At 40.9% G+C, this 27,062-nt stretch overlaps 1 protein-coding gene across 1 annotated transcript in view; it reads left to right on the plus strand.

The window, feature by feature from the left end:
- MARCHF1 (membrane associated ring-CH-type finger 1) overlaps nt 1-27,062 on the plus strand; it is a 426,345-nt gene that overhangs the window by 117,408 nt on the left and 281,875 nt on the right. Inside the window, exon 2 of the mRNA XM_044276862.1 lies at nt 12,029-12,079. Within this exon, the coding sequence (XP_044132797.1) occupies nt 12,029-12,079 (51 nt within the window). The remainder of the gene's footprint in view (nt 1-12,028; nt 12,080-27,062) is intronic.

Consider the following 27,062-nt stretch of genomic DNA (forward strand, 5'->3'; position numbering starts at 1 on the left):
AAGGGCTTTTCCGAGATAATTAAAAAACCCTACAATTGCTAAAAAACAACAAAACACAAAACATTCACTTGTTCCTACATTTTCTGTGGCACTGGACCGTTCTTCTTCTACTCCTGCGATTTGCCTGGATACAGCATACACGGCATGTGACCTCCATAGCCAATCACTGTCATCAATGCTCTACAGCTGAGGACAGTGATTGGCTGCAGTGGCCACATGCCGTGTCCAGGCGCATCACCCCTGCAATTTTTAAACAAATAGTAGTAGAAGCGGACCAGCATTACAGAGAACAATGAGATAGAAATAAGTGAGTATATCTTGTGGAAGTTCTATCAGAACTGGTGTAAAGGGAAACTGACTCAGTTGCCCATAGCAACCAATCAAATTCCACCTTTCATTTTTTAGAGCTCTTATGGAAAATGAAAATAAAATCTGATTGGTTGCTATGGGCAAATAAGCCAGTTTTCTTATACACCAGTTTTGATAAATCTTCCCCTTTGTGTTTATTTTATTTTAAACAACTGTAGGAGAATTTTAAATCACAGACAACGCCTTTAAAGTGCAGTGCCCCATTGCTACAGGACAAATAACCTACTGTAATGTTGTGATTTATGTTTAAATACTTATTTCTCCTATGTTATGTAAGTCCCATGGTAAGTTTACAATTATTAATTATTGACCAATTATTTGGTCAAACTTTGTTTTATCATTCAGGTTATCAGGGTGATGGGCCCAGGTCCACTCCCTGCTAGGTTAGTTAGAGGACGCTAGTCTGAGAAGAGCTGCAAAACAGATGTGTCTTAGGCTGGGTTCACACTTGAGCGTTGCGCAAACGCGCGTTTTACGCGCGTTTTTTATGCGCATTTTTATGCGCGTTTTTGTAATAGTAAACGCGCGTTTGACGCGCGTTTGTGTGATTCACTACAGTGTCCTATGGCCACAAACGCCCCAAAAGTAGCTCATGTACTTTTTGGAGCGTCAGGCGTTTTACAGCGCGATCGTACGCGCTGTAAAACGCCCAAGTGTGAACCATTCCCATAGGGAATCATTGGTTTCTCCTTGTTGAGCGTTTTACAGCGCGTAGGAACGCGCTGTAAAACGCTCAGGTGTGAACCCAGCCTAATAGAAGCTCTACATACAAGGCCTCAAGTTCCAGAGAACTGCTATCTCTGAGACTTCAATTTACCAGAAAACAGCTCTAACACTAAAGCACTTCTGATAGAAGGAGAACAGATATCTTGAGAAGGTCTACTGGCAGTAAAGTAGACTGTTTATGGCAAGGAACCTTACTGCTGTGGGAGGCATATAATGCTCAAATACAGACCACATTTTCATATGGACTGGCCATTCGTGTCTTAATCTGCACCCCTTATTTCGGGAGCTGCAGTAGGAGTTAAGAACCTAATTGCATGCCTATGGTTTTTAGAAAAACTGTAAAGAGTATAGTGAGAGAGTGACTGGAAGTACTACTACCTCCATCATTCTGGTGCCCATACACTGCCACTGTGAAAATTGCTGTCCTGTAAGATACTTCTGAACAGTGCTTGTAATACAACTCTCATTATCCACTCGGTAAAGAGACTATTTATTGCAACCTGCAGGCTGATTATTATTTCCATACTTCAGGGGCCCTGCATGTACCCTCCTGCCTTGTACTCTACCCAAACTTCTACCATCAAGGACATCCCAACTACCCCCATACAAGAGCCTCAATACCAGTATGTGCCCCGAGGGAAGAAAGGGTGTGCCCTCCATTCACTGCACAGCCCCAGGGGGCAGCAGAGAGAGGACTGCCACTGTGAACTATGAGTCCTACTACCCCTCTCAGAGTAGCAATCATCACTCCCATCCATAACTGCCCTGCATCTCCCCTCCAGGTCGCTGCAAAAGGCATTATCTTATGTATTTAATTTAAGTGTAATTGATTAGATAAAATCAAATCAGATACATTTTTATTTTTAATAACTTGCATGGACATGGCATATGGGAAACACGTCTTTCTTGTATTTTCTGTACAGTGCAGCAATGTGCGTCTGCTTTATGACAGCAGCAAAAAAATAAAGACAATTGATAAAGAAACCCCCCCCCCCCTCCACCCCAGAGACTAGGGGAAATGTAAAAAATCCTTATCCATGTGAATAGTGTATTCTGTTACTATACTGCATTATCTAGGCCTCCAGCGGTACAATAGAGTTGTCATTAAATCCCCCGCAGCCCGATGGAGTGACTGTCTAAATATTTTTTATATGGATAGTCACAACAACTTGAAAAAACAATATCAGCATTTTTAGAAAATTTGTTTATAACAAAAACCTAAAATTAAATATGTAATTTTCTAACAATATATTCCCTCAATCAAAACATGTTATAAGCCCATCTCCGGTTTATGGAGCCATGTGGAGATCTTAAAGGGGTTATCCCATCACAGACAATGGGGGCATATCGCTAGGATATGCCCCCATTGTCTAATAAGTGTGGGTCCCACTTCTGGGACCCGCACCTACAACGAGAACGGAGTGGGGAGAGCTGTGGCTGGAGGACCCCGGATTTCCCAGGGTCCATCGACCACCAAGCGTTGCTCCCATAGAAGTGAATGGGAGTGCAAGCGCGGCCTCTGCTCCCATTTATTTCTATGGGGCTCGGCTATTTTCGGCAGCCCCATAGAAATGAATGGAGGGCAGCTGCGCATGCGCAGTGCATTCTCCGTTCATTTCCCCGTTCCGTTCTTATTGTAGGTGCGGGTCCCAGAGGTGGGACCCATACCTATCAGACAATGGGGGCATATCCTAGCGATATGCCCCCATTGTCTGTGATGAGAATTCCCCTTTAAGTTGTCACACAATGTCTATGGTGCAGGTTGTTAAAGGGTTTCTACCACCAGAAATACTGTTATGTAGCTGACTGATATAGCAATGCGCCCATGTCAGCACTACATAACAGTATGTTTCTAATGTTATTCCCTGCAGCCGTTTTTGTAAAAAATGCACTTTTATTATATGCTAATGAGCCTCTAGGTGCTATATGGGCGTAAAATCAGCACCTAGAGGCTCCGTCCACTCACCCTGTATTCCGCCCAGGTCCTGTGTTGTGCCCGCCCAGCTCCTCTTGATTGATGCCACTGTTCCCTGCATCGTTGGTGAAATCCCGCGCCTGCGCCGTTCACTTCGGTCTTCAACGCAGGCGCAGTGAGTGAAGGGCCCTCTCCTGATGCCGGCTTCCTCACTGTGACGTAGTCGGCGCAGGCGCAGTGAGGAAGCCGGCACCAGGATCACATCATTCACTCACTGCGCCAGCGCCGAAGACCTAAGTGAGCGGCGCAGGCACGGGATTTCGCCAATGATGCAGGGAACAGTGGCATCAATCAAGAGGAGCTGGCCGGGCACAACACAGGACCTGGGCGGAATACAGGGTGAGTGGACGGAGCCTCTAGGTGCTGATTTTACGCCCATATAGCACCTAGAGGCTCATTAGCATAAAATAAAAGTGCATTTTTTACAAAAACGGCTGCAGGGAATAACATTAGAACCATACTGTTATGTAGTGCTGACATGGGCGCATCGCTATATCAGTCAGCTACATAACAGTATTTCTGGTGGTAGAAACCCTTTAAGAAACAGCCTGGAGATACTCAGGCAGCAATCTAGCGAACATAATCCGCAAAATAATAATCATTGGGGTGATGCTGAAGTAAAAAATGAATATTTGCCGTAATTCCAAATTGGCTTACTCTGTATATACAGAATTTCCCCAAGGCAAAAGTAAGTTGTTGAATGTCTATGATCTAAACCAGGGAGGGAAACCTTTTTTTGTCTGAGGCTACATTGTCATATAGTTGTAACACAACGGGCTGCAATAAAATCTAAAACTAGTTCCAACAATTTTTAATTATTTTCTTTTTGCAGGACAACTAATATTTAAAAGCACCATTCATGTGTACATATATATTAACATTTAAAAGGTTTTCCCAGGAATTAAATATGGATAACCTATCCTCAGGAAAGGTTATGAATATCAGATCACTGGGGGTCCAACTCTCAGCATCCTGTGAAAAACGCATTGCATCTGCACCTGTTTGCGAATGCAATGCATTTTTCACTGAAGACCCATTAACTTATATGGGGCCAGGGCTGCATGAAAAACGCAGAATATACAACATGCTGCGTTTTTCATGCAACGCAGAACTGATGCATGAAAAAAACGCTCATGTACACAGAAGCATTGAAATAAATGGGTCAGGATTCAGTGTGGGTGCTATGCGTTCACGTCCTGTGAAAGGGGCCTAAGGCCCCTTTCACACGGGTGAGTTTTCCGTGCGGGTGCGATCCGTGCGGCGAACGTATGGCACCCGCACTAAATCCTGACCCATTCATTTCTATGGGGCTGTGCACATGAGCGTTGTTTTTAACGCATCACTGCTCCATTAAATATCGGTTAAGGACCTTCGATGACGTCACTCCGGTCATCACATGGTCTTTTACCATGGTGAATCACCATGGTAAAAGATCATGTGACGTACCATGTGATGACCGGAGTGACGTCATCGAAGGTCCTTAACCTGTATTTAATGGAGCAGCTCACCCCAGGTCCTGTTCAGCCGCTCAGCGCAGAGGAGACACAAGGAGATGCCAGCTTCGCGATCAAGTGGACTAAGGTGAGTTAAATTTTTTTTTATTTTTTTTTAACCCCTCTAGCGCTGGTTTACTATGCATTCTGTATTCAGAATGCTATTATTTTCCCTTATAACCATGTTATAAGGGAAAATAATACAATCTTCAGAACATCAATCCCAAGCCCGAACTTCTATGAAGAAGTTCGGGTTTGGGTACCAAACATGCACGATTTTTCTCACGCGAGTGCAACGCATGACAATGTTTTACACTCGCGCGGGAAAATTGCGCATTTTCCCGCAACGCACCCGGCTCTTATCCGGGCCAAAAAACTGACGCCCGTGTGAAAGAGGCCTAAGTCATTGATCTAAGACTTTTTCAAGAAAGGCCTTCTGTGGGTGACGGTTGGGCATAGCTTCTCTGCAGGGAGCCCCATAGTATAAGGCCTAGTTCACATGAACGTTTTGCTTTTATAGGTTTTTGCGGTCCGTTTTTCACGGATCCGTTGTCCGTTTTTTGTTTCCATTGTGTTTCCATTTCTGTTCCGTTTTTCCGTATGGCATATACAGTACACAGTAATTACATAGAAAAAATTGGGCTGGGCATAACATTTTTAATAGATGGTTCTGCAAAAACGGAACGGATACAGAAGACATACGGATGCATTTCCGTATGTGTTCCGTTTTTTGCGGACCCATTGACTTGAATGGAGCCGCGGAACGTGATTTGCGAGCAATAATAGGACATGTTCTATCTTTCAACGGAACGTAAAAATGGAAATACGGAAACGGAATGCTTACGGACACATTCCGTTTTTAATGCGGAACCAAAACGGCCCGTATACTCGCAAAAATAACAATCGTGTGAACTAGGCCTAACTTAGTATTTCCCAGTGCACATGCATCAAACACTCAAAGGCAACGGGTAATGCAAAGCTTGACTGCCCAGATTTCAGTAGAATTTTTTTTTATAAAAAGGATCCTAAAAAAATTCACCTTCCCTCCCACTTTATTTGTGACTTCTGTGTGGTAAAAGTGGAACAGGTACTTCATAAATAAGGCACGCTTACTGAACACCATATTTATCAATGCACTTACACCAGACAAATGACATAAATAGATAAATCTCCCCATACAGCTCTGCAGCTTCCCTCACATTGTATTATAAAACTGTCTGCCTTAAGCCACCACAAGGGGGAGCTCAGTGCATAGTTAATTTATACATTTACGATTGACTGCAATGGAAGCTGGAAAATCTCTTTACATCAAGCTCTCCCGATGGCAGCTGCATAAAAATGCTGTGTTTTCATGACAGGAACAGAAGGAGTTCAGAGCTAGCCCCAGCACCATCAGAGACCTAGAGCAGTTAGGTGGTCTGCCTCAGTGGAAGGTACACCACTGCTTCTACAAAATATTTATGGTGCTGGTGTAGTACCCCTGTACAAGGAATATCTGCAAAGGTTTGGTTTGTGATGTTATTTCATGTTTGCATTGTACACTAGCTGGTTGAAGAACAGTTGGCATCAGTAATGGAGCTAACCACCCCATTTCTCCCCCTTGCTAGGACTGGGCTGGACCTACATCCTGCTAGGGAAGGGAAGCGTCTTAGCTAGGAGAGTGAGGACCACAGTTTATCTGTGAGACCACTACTCCAGAGAGACTGAAGGATCCAAAAAACTAGATATTCTGCAAAGCTACAGCATTTAGAGTCACCAGTTACCACTGCTATACAGACTTTGCTGCAGATGAGGGACAACAGCTCAGACACCCATCACCTATATCACATCCAGGAAAGACCAACTCAAACGCCTGTATTGCACAGTGGATACCTACAGCCACAAGTGCCTTTCAGCTGTTAGCCAGTAGTTCAAAACACATCACACAGACACATCATCAAGATAGCATACCAGAGGAGCCATTATCTATCACTTTGCCAGGAATACTTCATCATCTGGGGAATGAAATTGCACTGTATACAACTACAACATGCATAGTATGATTACAGCAAGACCACATTTTTATAGTTTTTGTTGTGTTTTAACTTTAGAAAAAATATAAAAACTTTGAAAAAAATAATTTTTTCTTTGCATCACCATATTCTGTGACCCCAAAATCTTTTTTTTTTTTTTTTTTTTTTTTTATATTTGCATCTAATGCGATATAAAAATGTATGGTTTTGGAAAGACAGGGAGTAAAAAATGAAAATATAAAAACCAAAAACCACTGCATCAGGAAGGGGTTAAACAATTGCATTATTTTATATTTTTTGCTTTATTTTCCTACCTCTTTCACATATGCATCACTTGAGTAATCTCAGATTTGCATAATTTAGCATAATTTATCTTTTATACCCATTAATTTTACTCACGTACAAGCCCTTTCACACTAGTTCCTGTCATTTGTAACACTACACTTCTCTTTCCAACCTGGTCCAATTTAACTGTTTACACCCCACAACCCTGATTGGATTCAACATGGGGTTGCCTGGTTACTATAATGAATGTGGTTTCCTTTTCCTACATTTATTATCATCAACAAGTTTAGTCTAATTATTTTAGTTAATTTTTGCATTAGCCAATCAAAGCCAAGTGTTTCTGGGCCGCTGTCAATAAACTGGTGCCTGAAGACTAGTTTTTTATTTATATATGCCGATGAAAAACATGGCTTTTTTGATCAAATACATTTGAGGTAATTTATCAAACTGGTTTAAAGTATAACTGGCTTAGTTGCCCATGGCAACCAGATTCCACCTTTCATTTTCCAAAGAAGCTGCGGAAATTGACTGGTTGCAATGGGCAACTAAGGGTACTTTCACACTTGCGGAAGAGGATTCCGGAAGGCAGTTCCATCACCGGAACTGCCTGCCGGATCCGTCAAAATGCATGCAAACTGATGGCATTTGTCATGCGGATCAGGATCCTGATTCATATAAAAAAAAATAATTTAAATGACGGATCCGTCTCTCCGTTGTCATCCGTAAAAACGATCCAGAATTTTATTTTTTATTTTTTTTTGCTGTCTGAGCATGCGCAGACCGCAATGCAGGATCTGTTTTGCCGGAACACTCAGGATTAATGCATGTCAAAGGGAAGAAATGCCGGATCTGGCATTTCGGCAAGTGTTCTGGAATTTTGGACAGAGATAAAACTGTAGCATGCTGTGGTATTATCTCCGTCCTGAAAAGTCAAAAAGACTGAACTGAAGACATCCTGATGCATCCTGAACAGATTGCTCTCCATTCAGAATGCATTAGGATAAAACTTATCAGTTCTTTTCCGGTATTGAGCCCCTAGGACGGAACTTAATGCCGGAAAAGAAAAACGCTAGTGTGAAAGTGCCCTAAGCTAGTTCTACTTTACGCCAGTTTTATAAATAACCCCAATTGTTTAACTGCAACAGTGCCCCCATAACCTGTATTTTTAAACCTTCATGGTACAATTCTTCATATCTATTAATCATAAGTAGCACTCTGATGGCACAAATAGAAGAACCCTGCTGCCATCTGTGCTAATGTTGGTGGCACACTACTGGCACAATGGGGGCAATGTGCTGTCACTAATAATAAATGAGTGTTTCAATCACTGCAGAGGCACAGCTGATTGTACTGGCAGGAGATCAGGTGTGTTTCTCTCCAGCAAAGCATTTGCCTGCAGTTAATGGGTCATATGTGGACCATCTTTTCATTTTGCGCTTTAGTTATATTATTTCTTCACTTACAATGGTGATCACTTCCTAGCATTTATGAGCATGCACTGGACTGTTAACATTTAAAGATGGAAATCGGGCGGCACTGCGGTGTGGGTGTGGACTGTTAACATGTGACATTTTGACGTATGCTTCTGATGACTGGACATGACACGTGCACATCACATGATGATGCACGCGATTAAGCCAAATCAACTACAGCATATCCAGGTGGCGGCATCCTGTGGAAATACGGAAACGGAATGCTTACGGACACATTCCGTTTTTAATGCAGAACCAAAATGGCCCGTACACTCGCAAAAATAACGATTATGTGAACTAGGCCTAACTTAGTATTTCCCAGTGCACATGCATCAAACACTCAAAGGCAACGGGTAATGCAAAGCTTGACTGCCCAGATTTCAGCAGAATTTTTTTTTAGAAAAGGGATCCTAAAAAAATTCACCTTCCCTCCCACTTTATTTGTGACTTTTGTGTGGTAAAAGTGGAACAGGTACTTCATAAATAAGGCACGCTTCCCTCACAGTGTATTATAAAACTGTCTGCCTTAAGCCACCACAAGGGGGAGCTCAGTGCATAGTTAATTTATACATTTACCATTGACTGCAATGGAAGCTGGAAAATCTCTTTACATCAAGCTCTCCCGATGGCAGCTGCATAAAAATGCTGTGTTTTCATGACAGGAACAGAAGGAGTTCAGAGCTAGCCCCAGCATGGAATCTGGTGGCACACTACTGGCACAATGGGGGCAATGTGCTGTCACTAATAATAAATGAGTGTTTCCTTCACTGCAGAGGCACAGCTGATTGTACTGGCAGGAGATCAGGTGTGTTTCTTTCCAGCAGAGCATTTGCCTGCAGTTAATGGGTCATATGTGGACCATCTTTTCATTTTGCGCTTTAGTTATATTATTTCTTCACTTACAATGGTGATCACTTCCTAGCATTTATGAGCATGCACTGGACTGTTAACATCTTGACATATGCTTCTGATGACTGGACATGACACGTGCACATCACATGATGATGCACGCGATTTAGCCAAATCAACTACAGCATATCCAGGTGGCGGCATCCTGTGGATCTGTCCGCCATTATGATATGCGGTCCACCTATTTTATTATGTAAGTGATGTACTTATAATAAGATTTTTTTTTTTTTTCTTCTAAATAATATGTAATGTGTGCCAAGCAATTGTGATTTGTTCTTAGTGTGTATTTAAGGAATGGAATGCCCCACACATGGCTATCCCCCTGAGCAGGCAATTTGAAAAACGTGTTGGGGTTTGTCAGTAGGGATGAGCGAATTGACTTCGGATGAAACATCCAAAGTCGATTCACATAAAACTTTGTTCTAATACTGTACGAAGCAGGAGCTCCGTACAGTATTAGAATGTATTGGCTCCAATTATCCCAAGTTATTGCTTCGTGAAGTCTTGCGAGGCTTCGCACAATAACTTCATAAATTAATTTGTACTGTAAAAAAACATTTCCCGAACTCAGGTTCGGATCCAAGGTAGCCAATACATTCTAATACTGTATGGAGCTCCTGCTCCATACAGTATTAGAACAAAGTATTATGCGAATCGACTTCGGATGTTTCATCCGAAGTCGATTCGCTCATCCCTATTTGTCAGTGTGCCACATTTTTGGTCTGTATTTATGTCTTAATTTTTATTGTGGAGAGATAATTTTGCATTGGATAAATAGTGCTGATATGGTTGTATATCAGTAATGACGTTTATAAGAGATGAGTGAAGTTTAGAAAACTTCGATTTGGCTTCTTTGGCAAATTTCATAATTGCTTTGTGACAAATTTCTTCATCACAAAGCGCATTTCTTTGTAAGTAGCGATTGCACCGCCCCCTGTCATTGAACCCCTTAGATGCTACATTTATCGCTGACAGCGGCATCTGAGAAGAAAAATTAGGGCTTTCAGCGATTAATCGTTGAAAATAAATACATACTCACTGTATCCATTTGAACCTGAAGAGGCCGCCACAGCTATCTTGATTGAAGATCCTGCGCAAAATCTTGCGCAGGGGGCGTGATGACATCATACGCCACCGTACACAAGGTTTTGTGGGATCTTCAATCAAAATGGCCGCAGCGGCCTCTTCACACTCAAATGGATGAGGTGAGTATGATTTAAATTTTTTTCCGCCATTTCATGGAAAATTGATTTGTTGCCACAAAGCACAAGGAAATTCGGCTTCACAGCGAATCAAATTTTCCCTGAAGTCAACTTTGGAAACTTCGACTTGCTGAACACTATTTATAATTGTAATATTGCACCACTTTATCTTTTTCAATTGATTACTATTCAGCCCACAATACGGCATGTATCTTGTGGTTCAAGTCTCAGCCTAATTTGTTCCAATAAAGATGTAACATTTTATTGAATATTGGTGGCAGTGTGCATTTCTAATTGGTGGTGGAGTTTTTAATCCTACAGATGGTGTACTCCTAGACAGGTTGTCCAGATCGGCGACGGATTTATCACAGGCTGGATGATAACTCTAATGCAGGGTTAAACATTTTTCTCTGACTCTCTACCAACTATTTGTTGGCTTAACTATGCCAGAATTTTGTTGCAACTTTGGAGAAAAATAGCTCATCTGTGCTGGTTGTGATAATGGTTTCATCTGTGGTAAAAACATGTAAAAACATGATGCAGTTTTTCTGATGGCTCAAAAACACAACAAAACCACAGCTAAAATGCCCTATGCAAACCTAGCCGGAAACCTTTGATGTTAAAGTGAATTACTAGCATCTCATTTCAATGACATCTGATATATATATTTGCAGACAGTTCTTGTACCTGATCTGTTGTATGCAGGAAAATGTTGTCAGGGACAAAACTGTAATGACTAGACAATGTCTAGTGAAGTGTTTCACTTATGAAGTGGTTAGTACCTACAAAAAGTGACCCATGGAAGGACAACTGGTGACCATGGTCATGGACTGCGGATCATCTGATCCTTGTCCAGTGCCCAAATTGCCTATATTGGGCATTTGAGAATCAGAACTGAACCATGGGACATTGGAAGAAGTTGGCCTTGTCTGATAGGTCACATTTTCTTTTATATCATGTGGATGGCCAGGTCCTTGTACATTGCTTACATGGGCAAGAGCTGGCACCAGGATGTACTATGAGAAGAAGCCATGTCAACTGAGGCAGTGTGATGCCATGGGCAATGTTCTGCCGGGAAACCTTGGGTCATTGCATTCATGTGGATGTTACTTTGACACAAACCACCTAACTAAACATTGCTGCAGACCAAGCAGACGTAAAGGTAATCCCTAATGGCAGTGGTCTCTTCCAGCAGAATAATGTGCTCTGTTACAGTGTGAAAATTGTTGAGAAATTAAGAAACATGACAAAGAGTTGACTTGGTCTCCATATCCCCCCAGATTTCAATCTGTTCCTGCATCTGTGGGATTTCCAAGAATCTCAAGTGCTTATTTTGGTTTGTTGTGTCGCTGTGGTCAGGACTATATTACTGTCAATTAACTTCAGACTCTGCATCTTAATCTGCATATTCTACACACATCAATACAATACTTTGATAATTATAGCATTGAAGACATCAGCTCAAACTTCATAGTTCTAGCTAGTAATTAAAACTAATTGACACAGCATGGATAAAAGTGAGGACAGAAGATAAAATCCTACATACTTATCACACTTATTTTGGTAATCTAATTTTGTTTTGCAGAATGACAAGTCCCCGAGGCGCTCAGCAAGTCGATCAAGCAACATTTCAAAGGTATTTTACGTGAAAAATGTTACCTACTCTTAAGCTTGATGGTGTACACTGAGGTGCCAAGCATTCGGCTACATAATTTATTACACATTATATGCACATACTGTATTTCACTTGTCGGCTCCAGTTTAACATTTCTTTTCTGAATTTAATTAGAATCATACAATGCCAAACCTATTTGCACATGTCAAGATTTTAACATGGCATATCGCTTTCATGTTATTCAAAATAACTTCACAAGGCAATAGAACAAATGTGAAGAATGGATAAATGTTTAATTTCTTTGTTCATATTTGAAATTCATGAGATGCAACTAATGACAAATATCAAACTACTTTTGATATTCCATATATACAGTAGGGTGAGTTTGCACATAGGTTTTGGGTGTTATGTGGCATTTTGAGGCTTCTAGTGTGTTTTTAGCTGGTGTTTTTTTAAGCATTTTTAGGCAGCAAAACGTTCCAGATGGATGTCTATGACAGTGATGCAGAATAAATAGGCTTTTTTTTGCAGTGGTGTTTTTTCAACCTTCAGGTCTGTCTTTTGGGGCAATTTTTTTTATTACAGCATGGTCTAGGTCTAACACACACACATATATATATATATATATATATATATATATACAGTCCTGATCAAAAGTTTAAGACCACTTGAAAAATGGAAAAAAATCATAATCTACATTGTTGGATCTTAACAAGGTTCCAAGTAGAGCTTCAACATGCAACAAGAAGAAATGAGAGTGAGACAAAACATATTTTGAGCATTCAATTAATTGAAAATAACGATTAAACTGAAACAGGCAGTTTTTCAGATGATCAAAATTTTAGGACCATATGCCTTTAAAAGGCCAAATCTGTGCAAAGATGTGAATTCATTGTCATTTTCGTCAGGTAGTCACACGTTGTGATGGCAAAGGCAAAAAAACTCTCCCTTTTTGAACGTGGTCAGGTTGTTGAACTGCATAAGCAGGGTCTCTCACAGCACGCCATCGCTGCTGAGGTGGGATGCAGTGAGACAGTAATTTGGAATTTCTTAAATGATCCTGAGGGTTATGGAACAAAAAAGTCAAGTGGAAGACCCAAAAAAATTTCATCAGCCCTGAGCCGGAGGATCCAATTGGCTGTCCGTCAAGACATTGGACGATCCTCGACCTAAATTAAGGCCATTTTTCAAGTGGTCTTAAACTTTTGATCAGGACTGTGTGTGTATATATATATATATATATATATATATATTATAATTTTTTACTTAATATATATATATATATATATATATATATATATAAATATATATATTATTTTCAACTTCAAAAAAACATAGGCATTTTGTGTGTTCTACTCTGCTCACCTTTTTCTCCTTTATTGGGTGATCGTTGGCCTTGTTCAAATGGGGAAATAATTGGAACAAGCATCAGTAATTGCTGTAGTTCATGAAACAGGGAATGTCGCACTAAAATGAGGTGGAGAACCACACAGAGGTGCACCCACTTAACAGACAACACCCAGTCTGAAAGTGATAAATAATGAATAAATAATGAAAGTGGGGCACACTCTAAAAGTATAGGGATCTTTATTAACACTGTTGGTAATAAATGCAATAAAATGACAGCAAATATAAAATAAAAATTACAGAAAAAATGTTAAAATACAATAAATGTTGACAGTAAGATTAAACCTTAGATTGTAAATGACCATAAAACAAAATAGATAAAAATATATATATAAAAATATATAGGTAAAAATATATTAAATAGGACACTATGGTCAATAAGTGCATGGATCCCAATATATACTTTGAGTACGGATAACCGGTCACAAATTGTAAACTCACTGGTTACTTGGTACAAAGTCCCATACAAGGTTAGTATGGTGTTGTATATAATTTTGCAGAAAGTCCTTGCTTGCCAATATTGGCAGGGATCGGGAGCGTATGCAGCCTGTAAGTTTAGCGTTATACGATGTTCAGGCTGTTCATGCGCACAGCGGCGTCCCGCTGTATTTGATTTAACAAAGCGATCGCTTATCGAAGATTTGTAGAGGCTTACCCGAGGGTCTCTTGGAGCTGGATATTAGGCTCTCGACTCGGCGTACCTGTCTTGGTTCCGGTCTGAAGAGCTGGTGTCCAGGTTTAAATTTTTAAGCGCCAGTGGAATTTGTTTGTTGCACGCGGTGTCGATGTCTTTCATCACCAGCGTGGCAGCGGTAATTCACGTCAGCGGCTCTCTGGTTAAATGACAGTTGTCCAGACTTCCTCGGTTTTGTAGGGTCAGTACACCCAATTCTATACAAGGGGGGGTAGATTGTTCCAATAAAGAAAGCTTGTATTCCGACCATTCAATCCTGGGCAAACACCAAGGGCCTCTACCGCTGTGGCAGATGTGGCAACTGTAAACTGACCTCGCTCCCTGCTCTGAAGCTCACAGGAACTCCAACTGAGAGCATGTTGGAGTTCCTGTGAGCTTCAGAGCAGGGAGCGAGGTCAGTTTACAGTTGCCACATCTGCCACAGCGGTAGAGGCCCTTGGTGTTTGCCCAGGATTGAATGGTCGGAATACAAGTTTTCTTTATTGGAACAATCTACCCCCCTTGTATAGAATTGGGTGTACTGACCCTACAAAACCGAGGAAGTCTGGACAACTGTCATTTAACCAGAGAGCCGCTGACGTGAATTACCGCTGCCACGCTGGTGATGAAAGACATCGACACCGCGTGCAACAAACAAATTCCACTGGCGCTTAAAAATTTAAACCTGGACACCAGCTCTTGAGACCGGAACCAAGACGGGTACGCCGAGTCGAGAGCCTAATATCCAGCTCCAAGAGACCCTCGGGTAAGCCTCTACAAATCTTCGATAAGCGATTGCTTTGTTAAATCAAATACAGCGGGACGCCGCTGTGCGCATGAACAGCCTGAACATCGTATAACGCTAAACTTACAGGCTGCATACGCTTCCGATCCCTGCCAATATTGGCAAGCAAGGACTTTCTGCAAAATTATATACAACACCATACTAACCTTGTATGGGACTTTGTACCAAGTAACCAGTGAGTTTACAATTTGTGACCGGTTATCCGTACTCAAAGTTTATATTGGGATCCATGCACTTATTGACCATAGTGTCCTATTTAATATATTTTTACCTATATATTTTTATATATATATTTTTATCTATTTTGTTTTATGGTCATTTACAATCTAAGGTTTAATCTTACTGTCAACATTTATTGTATTTTAACATTTTTTCTGTAATTTTTATTTTATATTTGCTGTCATTTTATTGCATTTATTACCAACAGTGTTAATAAAGATCCCTATACTTTTAGAGTGTGCCCCACTTTCATTATTTATTAATTGCTGTAGTTCGCCCGATCATCGGCCTGTGTAAATGGGCCTTAACCCTGTTGAATAATCATATGTATCGTATTGTTTGCTTTATAAGACGCACCTGATGATAAGACGCACCTAGATTTTTGAGGAGGAAAATAAGAAAAAAAAAATTTGAACCAAAAGGTGTGCTTTTGGTGGGTTTTGAACTAATGGTGGTCTGTGGATGACGCACTGTTATGGGGGGACCTGTGGATGACACACATTTATGGGGGACCTGTGGATGACACTGTTATGGGGGGACCTGTGGATGACGCACTGTTATGGGGGGACCTGTGGATGACACTGTTATGGGGGGACCTGTGGATGACACTGTTATGGGGGGACCTGTGGATGATGCACTGTTTTGGGGGGACCTGTGGATGACACACTGTTATGGGGGACCTGTGGATGACGCACTGTTATGGGGGACCTGTGGATGACACTGTTATGGGCGGACCTGTGGATGACGCACTGTTTTGGGGTTACCTATGGATGATGGACTGTTTTGGGGGGACCTGTGGATGACACTGTTTTGGGGGGAACTGTGGATGACACTGCTATGGGGGATCTGTGGATAACGCACTTTTATGGGGGATCTGTGGATGATGCACTGTTATGAGGGGGATGTATAGATGATACACTACTACGGGGGATGTGTGGATGACACACATACAGGGAGTGCAGAATTATTAGGCAAATGAGTATTTTGACCACATCATCCTCTTTATGCATGTTGTCTTACTCCAAGCTGTATACGCTCGAAAGCCTACTACCAATTAAGCATATTAGGTGATGTGCATCTCTGTAATGAGAAGGGGTGTGGTCTAATGACATCAACGCCCTATATCAGGTGTGCATAATTATTAGGCAACTTCCTTTCCTTTGGCAAAATGGGTCAAAAGAAGGACTTGACAGGCTCAGAAAAGTCAAAAATAGTGAGATATCTTGCAGAGGGATGCAGCACTCATTCAAAATAGTCAACAGGGTCGCAAGAAGCGTGTGGAAAAACCAAGGTGCAAAATAACTGCCCATGAACTGAGAAAAGTCAAGCGTGCAGCTGCCAAGATGCCACTTGCCACCAGTTTGGCCATATTTCAGAGCTGCAACATCACTGGAGTGCCCAAAAGCACAAGGTGTGCAATACTCAGAGACATGGCCAAGGTAAGAAAGGCTGAAAGAGGACCACCACTAAACAAGACACACAAGCTGAAACGTCAAGACTGGGCCAAGAAATATCTCAAGACTGATTTTTCTAAGGTTTTATGGACTGATGAAATGAGAGTGAGTCTTGATGGGCCAGATGGATGGGCCCGTGGCTGGATTGTTAAAGGGCAGAGAGCTCCAGTCCGACTCAGACGCCAGCAAGGTGGAGGTGGAGTACTGGTTTGGGCTGGTATCATCAAAGATGAGCTTGTGGGGCCTTTTCGGGTTGAGGATGGAGTCAAGCTCAACTCCCAGTCCTACTGCCAGTTTCTGGAAGACATCTTCTTCAAGCAGTGGTACAGGAAGAAGTCTGCATCCTTCAAGAAAAACATGATTTTCATGCAGGACAATGCTCCATCACACGCGTCCAAGTACTCCACAGCGTGGCTGGCAAGAAAGGGTATAAAAGAAGAAAATCTAATGACATGGCCTCCTTGTTTACCTGATCTGAACCCCATTGAGAACCTGTGGTCCATCATCAAATGTGAGATTTACAGGGAGGGAAAACAGTACACCTCTCTGAACAGTGTCTGGGAGGCTGTGGTTGCTGCTGCACGCAATGTTAATGGTGAACAGATCAAAACACTGACAGAATCCATGGATGGCAGGCTTTTGAGTGTCCTTGCAAAGAAAGGTGGCTATATTGGTCATTGATTGATTTTTGTTTTGTTTTTGAATGTCAGAAATGTATATTTGTGAATGTTGAGATGTTATATTGGTTTCACTGGTAAAAATAAATAATTGAAATGGGTATATATTTGTTTTTTGTTAAGTTGCCTAATAATTATGCACAGTAATAGTCACCTGCACACACAGATATTCCCCTAAAATAGCTAAAACTAAAAACAAACTAAAAACTACTTCCAAAAATATTCAGCTTTGATATTAATGAGTTTTTTGGGTTCATTGAGAACATGGTTGTTGTTCAATAATAAAATTAATCCTCAAAAATACAACTTGCCTAATAATTCTGCACTCCCTGTATAGCATCTTATGTAATGGGGGTCATTATTCACACACGGACAATATACTGTGACACATATGATACTGTGACCAGCATAAGATGATCTTATGCTGGTCACAGTATCATATGTGTCACAGCATATTGTCCCTGTGCGAATAGTGACCCCCATTACACCACAGGGCACACAGTAGACTTTATATGTAAAATCTTTTAATGGCTCTGCTTTCTTCTATAACAGTACTCACTATAAAAGCAGCAGTCATGCCAGCAGGTGACGTCACTCACTCAGTCAGGCACACTCATGCCAGCTTCATTAATGAAGTGGGAGGAGCATAACCGAGTGAGTGACATCATGCGCCGACGTCACGATCCGAATTTCAGGAAAAATTTCAGGTAACGAATCACAATTTTTCCTAAAATTTCAGCTAAAATGGCGGCTACATGTGTGAAGACATGGGGCAAGGAACTCTGCAAAGGAGGGCTGACCCATAATATCATGCATGCAGCCAATCAGCAGCCAGCCAACCCTGTAATGTTACAGCCCTATAAATACGGTGGCCATCTTAGAGTCAGACATTTCCAGTGTTCTGACTGCAGGGACAAATGTGAGAAGGCGCTAGGGACAGCAAAAGGAAAAACAACATTGTGAAAAATAAAAATAAAAAAAATATTTATAAGTGCAGGGAAAGGATAGGGAGGAATTATTTCACAGGATCTTAGAGCAGGGAGAGACGTCAGAAGGCATTAGGGATAGTACCAGAAAAGCGATTTACAAGTGCAGGGAAAGGATAGGAAGGAATCATTTCACAGGATCTTAGTGCAGGGAGAGACGTCTGAAATCGCTATGGCCAGTGCTAGAAAAACCTCATTGTGGAAAAAAAGCAATTTACGCAGGGCAACGTTATTTGGGGATCCAAATAGCCATTATACAGCTCTGGCATTCCAGCAATTTGTTCTTGTTATTGGGATGCAAGTGTTATGTTGAAAACCCTTTAGTGGCTTATATCTGTGAAAAAATAAAAATATATACGCATTTCGCTTCTGCAGTTATTTGTGTTGAAAGAGTTTAGTGGTCTATTTCAGTACAAAAAGGAAAAATATATATGCATTTCACTTCTGCAGTTATATGTGGTGAAAGCGTTCAGTGTCCTATTTCATTACAAAAAGAAAAATATATTCTCTGTTCATTTCTGCAGTTATATGTGTTGAAAGCGTTTTGTGGCCTATTTCATTATAGAAAGAAAAAAATATACACACTTCACTGGTGCACTTATTTGTGGCAAATACATTTAGTGGCCTATTTCAGTACAAAAAATATATATATATATATATATATATATTCTCAGTTCACTTCTGCAGTTATATGTGTTGAAAGTATTTACTGGCCTATTTAAGTACAGAAAGAAACACATATACACACTTCACTGGTGCATTTATTTCTGCTAAAAGCGTTTACTGGCCTATTTCAGTACACAAAAAAAATATATACATATGACCTTCACTGGTGCATTTATTTCTGCAAAAAAAGTTTACTGGCCTATTTCAGTACAAAAAGAAAAATATATTCTCAGTTCACTTCTGCAGTTATATGAGTTGAAAGCGTTTACTGGCCTATTTTAGTACAGAAAGAAAAATATATACGCACTTCACTGGTGCATTTACTTTTGCTAAAAGCGTTTACTGGCCTATTTCAGTACAAAAATTAAAATATATTCTCAGTTTACTTCTGCAGTTTGTGATGGGGAAGCTTTCTTTCAGAGGATCATCCTCACAGATACAGCTTCAGGACACCAGGTTCAAGGAACAAACAATGCTTTTTTTGTGGCACCCCAGCAAAAATAGAATAATAGAACAATAATAAATAAACATCTTGCCCGTTTGGGCTCTACCTAAACACAGTCATATCCCTGACTTACCTAAAGCACCATTCACACACGGTCATCACATGCGGCTTTCTTAGCCAGTAGTCTATCTCACCTCCAGGCTGAACAAAGTCAGTCCAGGCTATCTCCCAGCCTTGTGGTCCCTCAGCCTCGCCCGGCTGAGACCACATTCACAGAGCCTCCAGGTCTCTGTCCACGGGTACCACCCCCCCTTACTGACACCCTGGGAGGTGCTTTATGCCAGCCTGAGTACCTCCAGCTGGTCTCACCTGTGGTGGAATAAGGGTGTGGACCGCACTATTCACCCCTTCCTTGCCTCTAAACTGTGTGAGACCTGTCACTGTCTCACAAGTTATATGTGTTGAAATTGTACAGAAAGAAAAAAATATGTGCACTTCACTGGTGCACTTACAGTGGGATGCAAAAGTTTGGGCAACCTTGTTAATCGTCATGATTTTCCTGTATAAATCGTTGGTTGTTACGATAAAAAATGTCGGTTAAATATATCATAGAGGATACACACACAGTGATATTTGAGAAGTGAAATGAAGTTTATTGGATTTACAGAAAGTGTGCTATAATTGTTTAAACAAAATTAAGCAGGTGCATAAATTTGGGCACCACAAAGAAGAAATTAAATCAATATTTAGTAGATCCTCCTTTTGCAGAAATTACAGCTGCTAAACGCTTCCTGTAGGTTCCAATGAGAGTCTGGATTCTAGTTGAAGGTATTTTGGACCATTCCTCTTTACAAAACATCTTTAGTTCATTCAGGTTTGGTGGCTTCCGAGCATTGACAGCTCTCTTTAAGTCACACCACAGATTTTCAATTCTATTCAGGTCTGGGGACTGAGATGGCCATTGCAGAACGTTGTACTTGTTCCTCTGCATAAATGCCTTAGTGGATTTTGAGCAGTGTTTAGGGTCGTTGTCTGGTTGAAAGATCCAGCCCCGGCGCAGCTTCAGCTTTGTCACTGATTCCTGGACATTGGTCTCCAGAATCTGCTGATACTGAGTGGAATCCATGCGTCCCTCAACTTTGCCAAGATTCCCAGTCCCTACACTGGCCACACATCCCCACAGCATGATGGAACCACCACCATATTTTACTGTAGGTAGCAGGTGTTTTTCTTGGAATGCTGTGTTCTTTTTCCTCCATGCATAACACCCCTTGTTATGGCCAAATAACAAAATTTTTGTTTCATCAGTCCACAGCATCTTATTCCAAAATGAAGCTGGCTTGTCCAAATGTGCTTTAGCCCACCTCAAGCGGCACTTTTTGTGCGGTGGGCAGAGAAAAGGCTTCCTCTGCATCACTCTCGCATACAGCATCTCCTTGTGTAAAGTGCGCCGAATGGTTAAATGATGCACAGTGACTCCATCTGCAGCAAGATGATGTTGTAGGTCTTTGGTGCTGGTCTGTGGGTTGACTCTGACTGTTCTCACCATTCGTCGCTTCTGTCTATCCGAGATGTTTCTTGGTCTGCCACTTCGAGCCTTAACTTGAACTGAGCCCGTGGTCTTCCATTTCCTCAATATGTTCCTAACTGTGGAAACAGACAGCTGAAATATCTGAGACAGCTTTCTGTATCCTTCCCCTAAACCATGATGGTGAACAATCTTTGTCTTCAGGTCATTTGAGAGTTGTTTTGAGACCCCCATGTTGCTACTCTTCAGAGAAAATTAAAAGAGGAGGGAAACTTACAATTGACCCCCTTAAATACTCTTTCTCATAATTGGATTCACCTGTGTATGTAGGTCAGGGGTCACTGAGCTTGCCAAGCCAATTTGAGTTTCAATAATTAGTTCTAAAGGTTTTGGAATCAATAAAATGACAACAGTGCCCAAATTTATGCACCTGCCTAATTTTGTTTAAATCATTATAGCACACTTTCTGTAAATCCAATAAACTTCATTTCACTTCTCAAATATCACTGTGTGTGTCTCCTATATGATATATTTAACTGACATTTTCTATCATAACAACTAACGATTTATACAGGAAAATCATGACGATTAACAAGGTTGCCCAAACTTTCGCATCCCACTGTATTTGCGGCAAATACATTTAGTGGCCTTTTTCCAGTACAGAAAGAAAAATATATATGCACTCAGTTCACTTCTGCAGTTATATGTGTTGAAAGAGTTTACTGGCCTATTTTAGTTCAGAAAGAAAAATATATACGCACTTCACTGGTGCATTTATTTCTGCTAAAAGCGTTTAGTGGCCTATTTCAGTACAAAAAGAAAATATATATTCTCAGTTCACTTCTGCCGTTATATGTGTTGAAAGTGTTTATTGGCCTATTCCAGTACTGAAAGAAAAATATATACGCATTTCACTGGTGCATTTATTTCTGCTAAAAGCGTTTAGTGGCCTATTTCAGTACAAAAAGAAAAATATATTCTCAGTTCACTTCTGAAGAATTATGTGTTGAAATTGTACAGAAAGAAAAAAATATACGCACTTCACTGGTGCACTTATTTGTAATGATGGACGAACATCGGCCAGGACATTGTGCGTTCGCGCGTTCGCGATCAAATGTTTGCGAACCATGCGTTTGTGGCATGCCCCATTCATATTATTGGCAGGTGAACCTGAAAAATTTTCAGGTCATATTTTCAGCCACCAAATACTTACTAGAAGTGCACAAATAGTCCCACAACATGGACAGTGACATATCAGAGGGGGGTCAATGGCAATCATTCACACAAAAAATATGTATTTTAATCATGGGCCATATTTATGCATCTTAAAATGAAACTCTCAAAAATGTGCCCTGCTAGAGCCTATAAAACTTTTATTTTAGGCCACGGGAGTGCAGGACCCAAAAATCTGGCATTCACCTGACAGAAAATAACAAGTGATTATGTGGCTGGAGGTACATTATGCCGTCACTGATCAACAATTTTACTGTAGGACAGTGGACTACAGGCCCCAAATATTAGGCATTCACCTGAAAAAAAGGACAAGTGATTATGTGGCTGGAGGTATATTAGATGATCAGTGGATAACAATTTTACTGCAGGCTAGTGGAAAACAGCGTCAAGGTAGGTAAGATAAGGGAAGGAAACCGAACACGATAAGGCAAACAAAACAACTGACAAGGCCCCAAATGCTAGGGAACAAAGGGGTCACCACCTAGCAATCCCTAAAACACTTTCCCTAAGCTGATATTTCCATATGCATATCTCGATGATAGATATGCACATGCCCACGTTCCTAAGACTTTAACACACTGAACCAAACCCTCAGCTGTAGGTAAGAGGGAAAGAGACACCCAGCTCCTTCAACAACCGAAGAAGCTAGCGTCACCCTAGAGGCCTAGTAAAAACAGAAACAGAAGGAAAAAATGGAAAAGGACTTATCTAGAGATGCGTTGGAGCTGATGATCCACCAAACTTCCAGAGCTCACACAAGGCAGAACTATAACCCGCAAAGGCTATAGGGAGAGGGAGAAATAAATATCCTCACCAATTACCTAAAGAACAACACCTGGGAGGAGGTGGGATTCAGTTCAAACACACAACAAAAACTGTCAAATCGAGTCACGTGCAGCAACTCTGACAGATCTCCTCAGAACACCCACAGGGCAGGGCGTGACATACAGGCCCCAAACATTAGGCATTCACTGGACAGAAAAGAACAAGTTATTATGTGGCTGGAGGTATATTAGGTGGTCAGTGGGTAACAATTTTACTGTAGGCCAGTGAAGTACAGGCCCCAAACATTAGGCATTCACCGGACACAAAAGAACAAGTGATTATGTGGCTGGAGGTACATTAGGCGGTCATTGAATAAGAATTTTACTGTAGGCCAGTTAAGCCCCTAAAAATTAGGCATTCACCGGGCAGAAAAGAACAAGTGATTATGTGGCTGGAGGTATATTAGACGTTCAGTGGATAACAATTTTACTGTAGGCCAGTACAGGCCCCAAAAATTAGGCATTCACCTGACAGAAAAGAACTTGTGATTATGTGGCTGGAGGTACATTGAATCATATTCAATTTTTTTTCTTTGAAGTACCCCTGTGCTGAATATCTGACAGGGAAAATCTATTAATTATATCCATCTGTTAGATTCCAGGGTGACAAATTCCCTTTTTTTTGCGGTCAAGTACCTTTGCGGCCTGCAGTGCATTTCTGCCAGTTAAAATAATTCAATTGCAATCACATATTTGTGTGACCTAAAGCAATTTTTTTCTCTTTCTGACACTGGCTCTGCATTACTGAAAGTCAAATAAAACCGTTAAATACTGCTGTTACATTGTCGGTTGAAAAAAACACACTTTGTGTGCTAGATTGTACATTTACGGCCTACGCTGCATTTCTGACAGTCCACTAAAACCGTTAAATACTGCTGTTACATTGTTGGTTGAAAAAAGAACACTTTTTGTGCTAGATTTTACATTTGCAGCCTACGCTGCATTTCTGACAGTTCACTTAAACCGTTAAATGCTGCTGTTACATTGTCGATTGAAAAAAACCTCACTTTTTGTGCTAGATAGTACATTTGCGGCCTGCGCTGCATTTCTGACAGTCCACTAAAACCATTAATTACTGCTGTTATATTGTTGGTTAAAAAAAGCCCACTTTTTGTGCTGGACAATACATTTGCGGCCTGCTCTGCATTTCGGACAGTCCATTAAAACCGTTAAATACTGCTGTTATATTGCTGTTTGAAAAAAAACACCCTTTTTGTGCTAGATAGTACATTTGCAGTCTGCGCTGCATTTCTGCCAGTCCACTAAAACCATTTAATACTGCTTTTATATTGTTGTTTGAAAAAAACTCACTTTTTGTGCTAGATAGTACATTTGAGGTCTGCGCCACATTTATGACGGTCCACAAAAAACGTTAAATACTGCTGTTATATTGTTGTTTGAAAAAAAAACACACCATTTTTGTGCTAGATAGTTAATTTGCAGCCTGCGCTACATTTCTGACAGTCCACTAAAACCGTTAAATACTGCTGTTACATTGTTGGTTGAAAAAAGAACACTTTTTGTGCTAGATTTTACATTTGCAGCCTACGCTGCATTTCTGACAGTTCACTTAAACCGTTAAATGCTGCTGTTACATTGTCGATTGAAAAAAAACTCTATTTTTGTGCTAGATAGTACATTTGCAGCCTGTGCTGCATTTCTGCCAGTCCAATAAAACCGTTAAATACTGCTGCTACATTGTCGTTTGAAAAAAAACCCACCCTTTTTGTGCTAGATAGTACATTTGCAGTCTGCACTGCATTTCTGCCAGTCCACTAAAACCATTTAATACTGCTTTTATATTGTTGTTTGAAAAAAACTCACTTTTTGTGCTAGATAGTACATTTGAGGTCTGCGCCACATTTATGACGGTCCACAAAAAACGTTAAATACTGCTGTTATATTGTTGTTTGAAAAAAAAAACACACCAATTTTGTGCTAGATAGTTAATTTGCAGCCTGCGCTACATTTCTGACAGTCCACTAAAACCGTTTAATACTGCTGTTATATTGTTGTTTGAAAAAAACACCCTTTTTGTGCTAGATAGTACATTTGAAGCCTGTGCTGCATTTCTGCCAGTCCAATAAAACCGTTAAATACTGCTGCTACATTGTCGTTTGAAAAAAAAAACACCCTTTTTGTGCTAGATAGTACATTTGCAGTCTGCACTGCATTTCTGCCAGTCCACTAAAACCATTTAATACTGCTTTTATATTGTTGTTTGAAAAAAACTCACTTTTTGTGCTAGATAGTACATTTGAGGTCTGCGCCACATTTATGACGGTCCACAAAAAACGTTAAATACTGCTGTTATATTGTTGTTTGAAAAAAAAACACACCATTTTTGTGCTAGATAGTTAATTTGCAGCCTGCGCTACATTTCTGACAGTCCACTAAAACCGTTTAATACTGCTGTTATATTGTTGTTTGAAAAAAACACCCTTTTTGTGCTAGATAGTACATTTGTGGCCTGCTCTGCATTTATGACGGTCCACTAAAACCGTTAAATACTGTTGTTATATTGTTGGTTAAAAAAAAGCACACTTTTTGTGCTAGATAGTATATTTGAAGCCTGTGCTGCATTTCTGACAGTCCAATAAAACTGTTAAATACTGCTGTGACATTGTCTTTTGAAAAAAACTCACTTTGTGTGCTATATAGTACATTTGCGGCCTGTGCTGGATTTCTGACAGTCCCCTAAAACCGTTTAATACTGCTATTATATTGTTGTTTGAAAAAAAACATGCTTTTTGTGCTAGATAGTACATTTGTGGATTATACAGCATTTCTGACAGTCCAATAAAACTGTTAAATACTGCTGTGACATTGTTGGTTGACAAATTCTAATTTTTTGTGATCGTGAAGTAATTGTATTAAATTTGTCTTTATGACACCGACACAGCCTTACTGTCAGTGAACTTAATTTTTGACTATTGGCGGTTACATTGTTGCCTGACATAAACCATCTGTTAGTTTGTTGGGTGAACGCAAAGAATGAAGAGAGCGTCAAATAAGGGACGTGGCCCTGGTCATGATGCTGCTGCTGTTGGTGGAGCAACTGTTGCAGGTAGAGGACATGGTCAATCTGAGCAAGCTACACGCCCAAGTGAAACACCTTTCTCAGGTGCGAGTAGGTGACAGAACCTTTAGCATTATTTGGTAGGCCCGAATGCGGCTCTACAAATGGTGAGGCCAGAACAAGTACAGGCGATAGTAGATTAGGTGGCTAACAGTGCTTCCAGTTCCTTCACATTTTCTCCCACCCAGTTCCCTGCTGAAAGCTCAGAGTTGGCACCTACAGCCCATGGCCATCTGTCTTTCAACTCACACCCTTGCAAATCAGGCAAGCAGTCTGAGCCCCAAGTCATGCAGCAGTCTCTTATGCTTTTTGATGACTCTGCTGGCAGGGTTTTCATGGGCTATCCACATAGCCCTGCCCAGAAGTGAAAGAGATTGAATGCACTGATGCCCAACCACTTATGTTTCAGGATGAGGATATGGGAAGACCACCGCAGCACGTCTCTGATGATGACGAAACCCAGGTGCCAACTGCTGCAGCTTTCTGCAGTCTGCAGACCAACAAGGAGGACAGGGGTAAAGAGTGGGTGTAAGATGATGTGGAGGATGATGAGGTACTAGACCCCACATGGAATCAAGGTCATGTGAGTGACGTGTGCAGTTTGAAGGAAGAGACGGTGCTCGCACAGAGGCACCAGCACAGGAAAACGGGGAGCAGGGTGCAAAAGCGTCTGTTACATTCTTGGTTGACATTTTACCATTTTTGCCATGAAAAAAACCCTGCTCTGCATAGGTGATAGGGACCTACAGGGAGTGCAGAATTATTAGGCAAATGAGTATTTTGACCACATCATCCTCTTTATGCATGTTGTCTTACTCCAAGCTGTATAGGCTCGAAAGCCTACTACCAATTAAGCATATTAGGTGATGTGCATCTCTGTAATGAGAAGGGGTGTGGTCTAATGACATCAACACCCTATATCAGGTGTGCATAATTATTAGGCAACTTCCTTTCCTTTGGCAAAATGGGTCAAACGAAGGACTTGACAGGCTCAGAAAAGTCAAAAAT

This window comes from Bufo gargarizans, chromosome 1 (assembly GCF_014858855.1).
Source record: "Bufo gargarizans isolate SCDJY-AF-19 chromosome 1, ASM1485885v1, whole genome shotgun sequence".
NCBI lineage: Eukaryota > Metazoa > Chordata > Amphibia > Anura > Bufonidae > Bufo > Bufo gargarizans.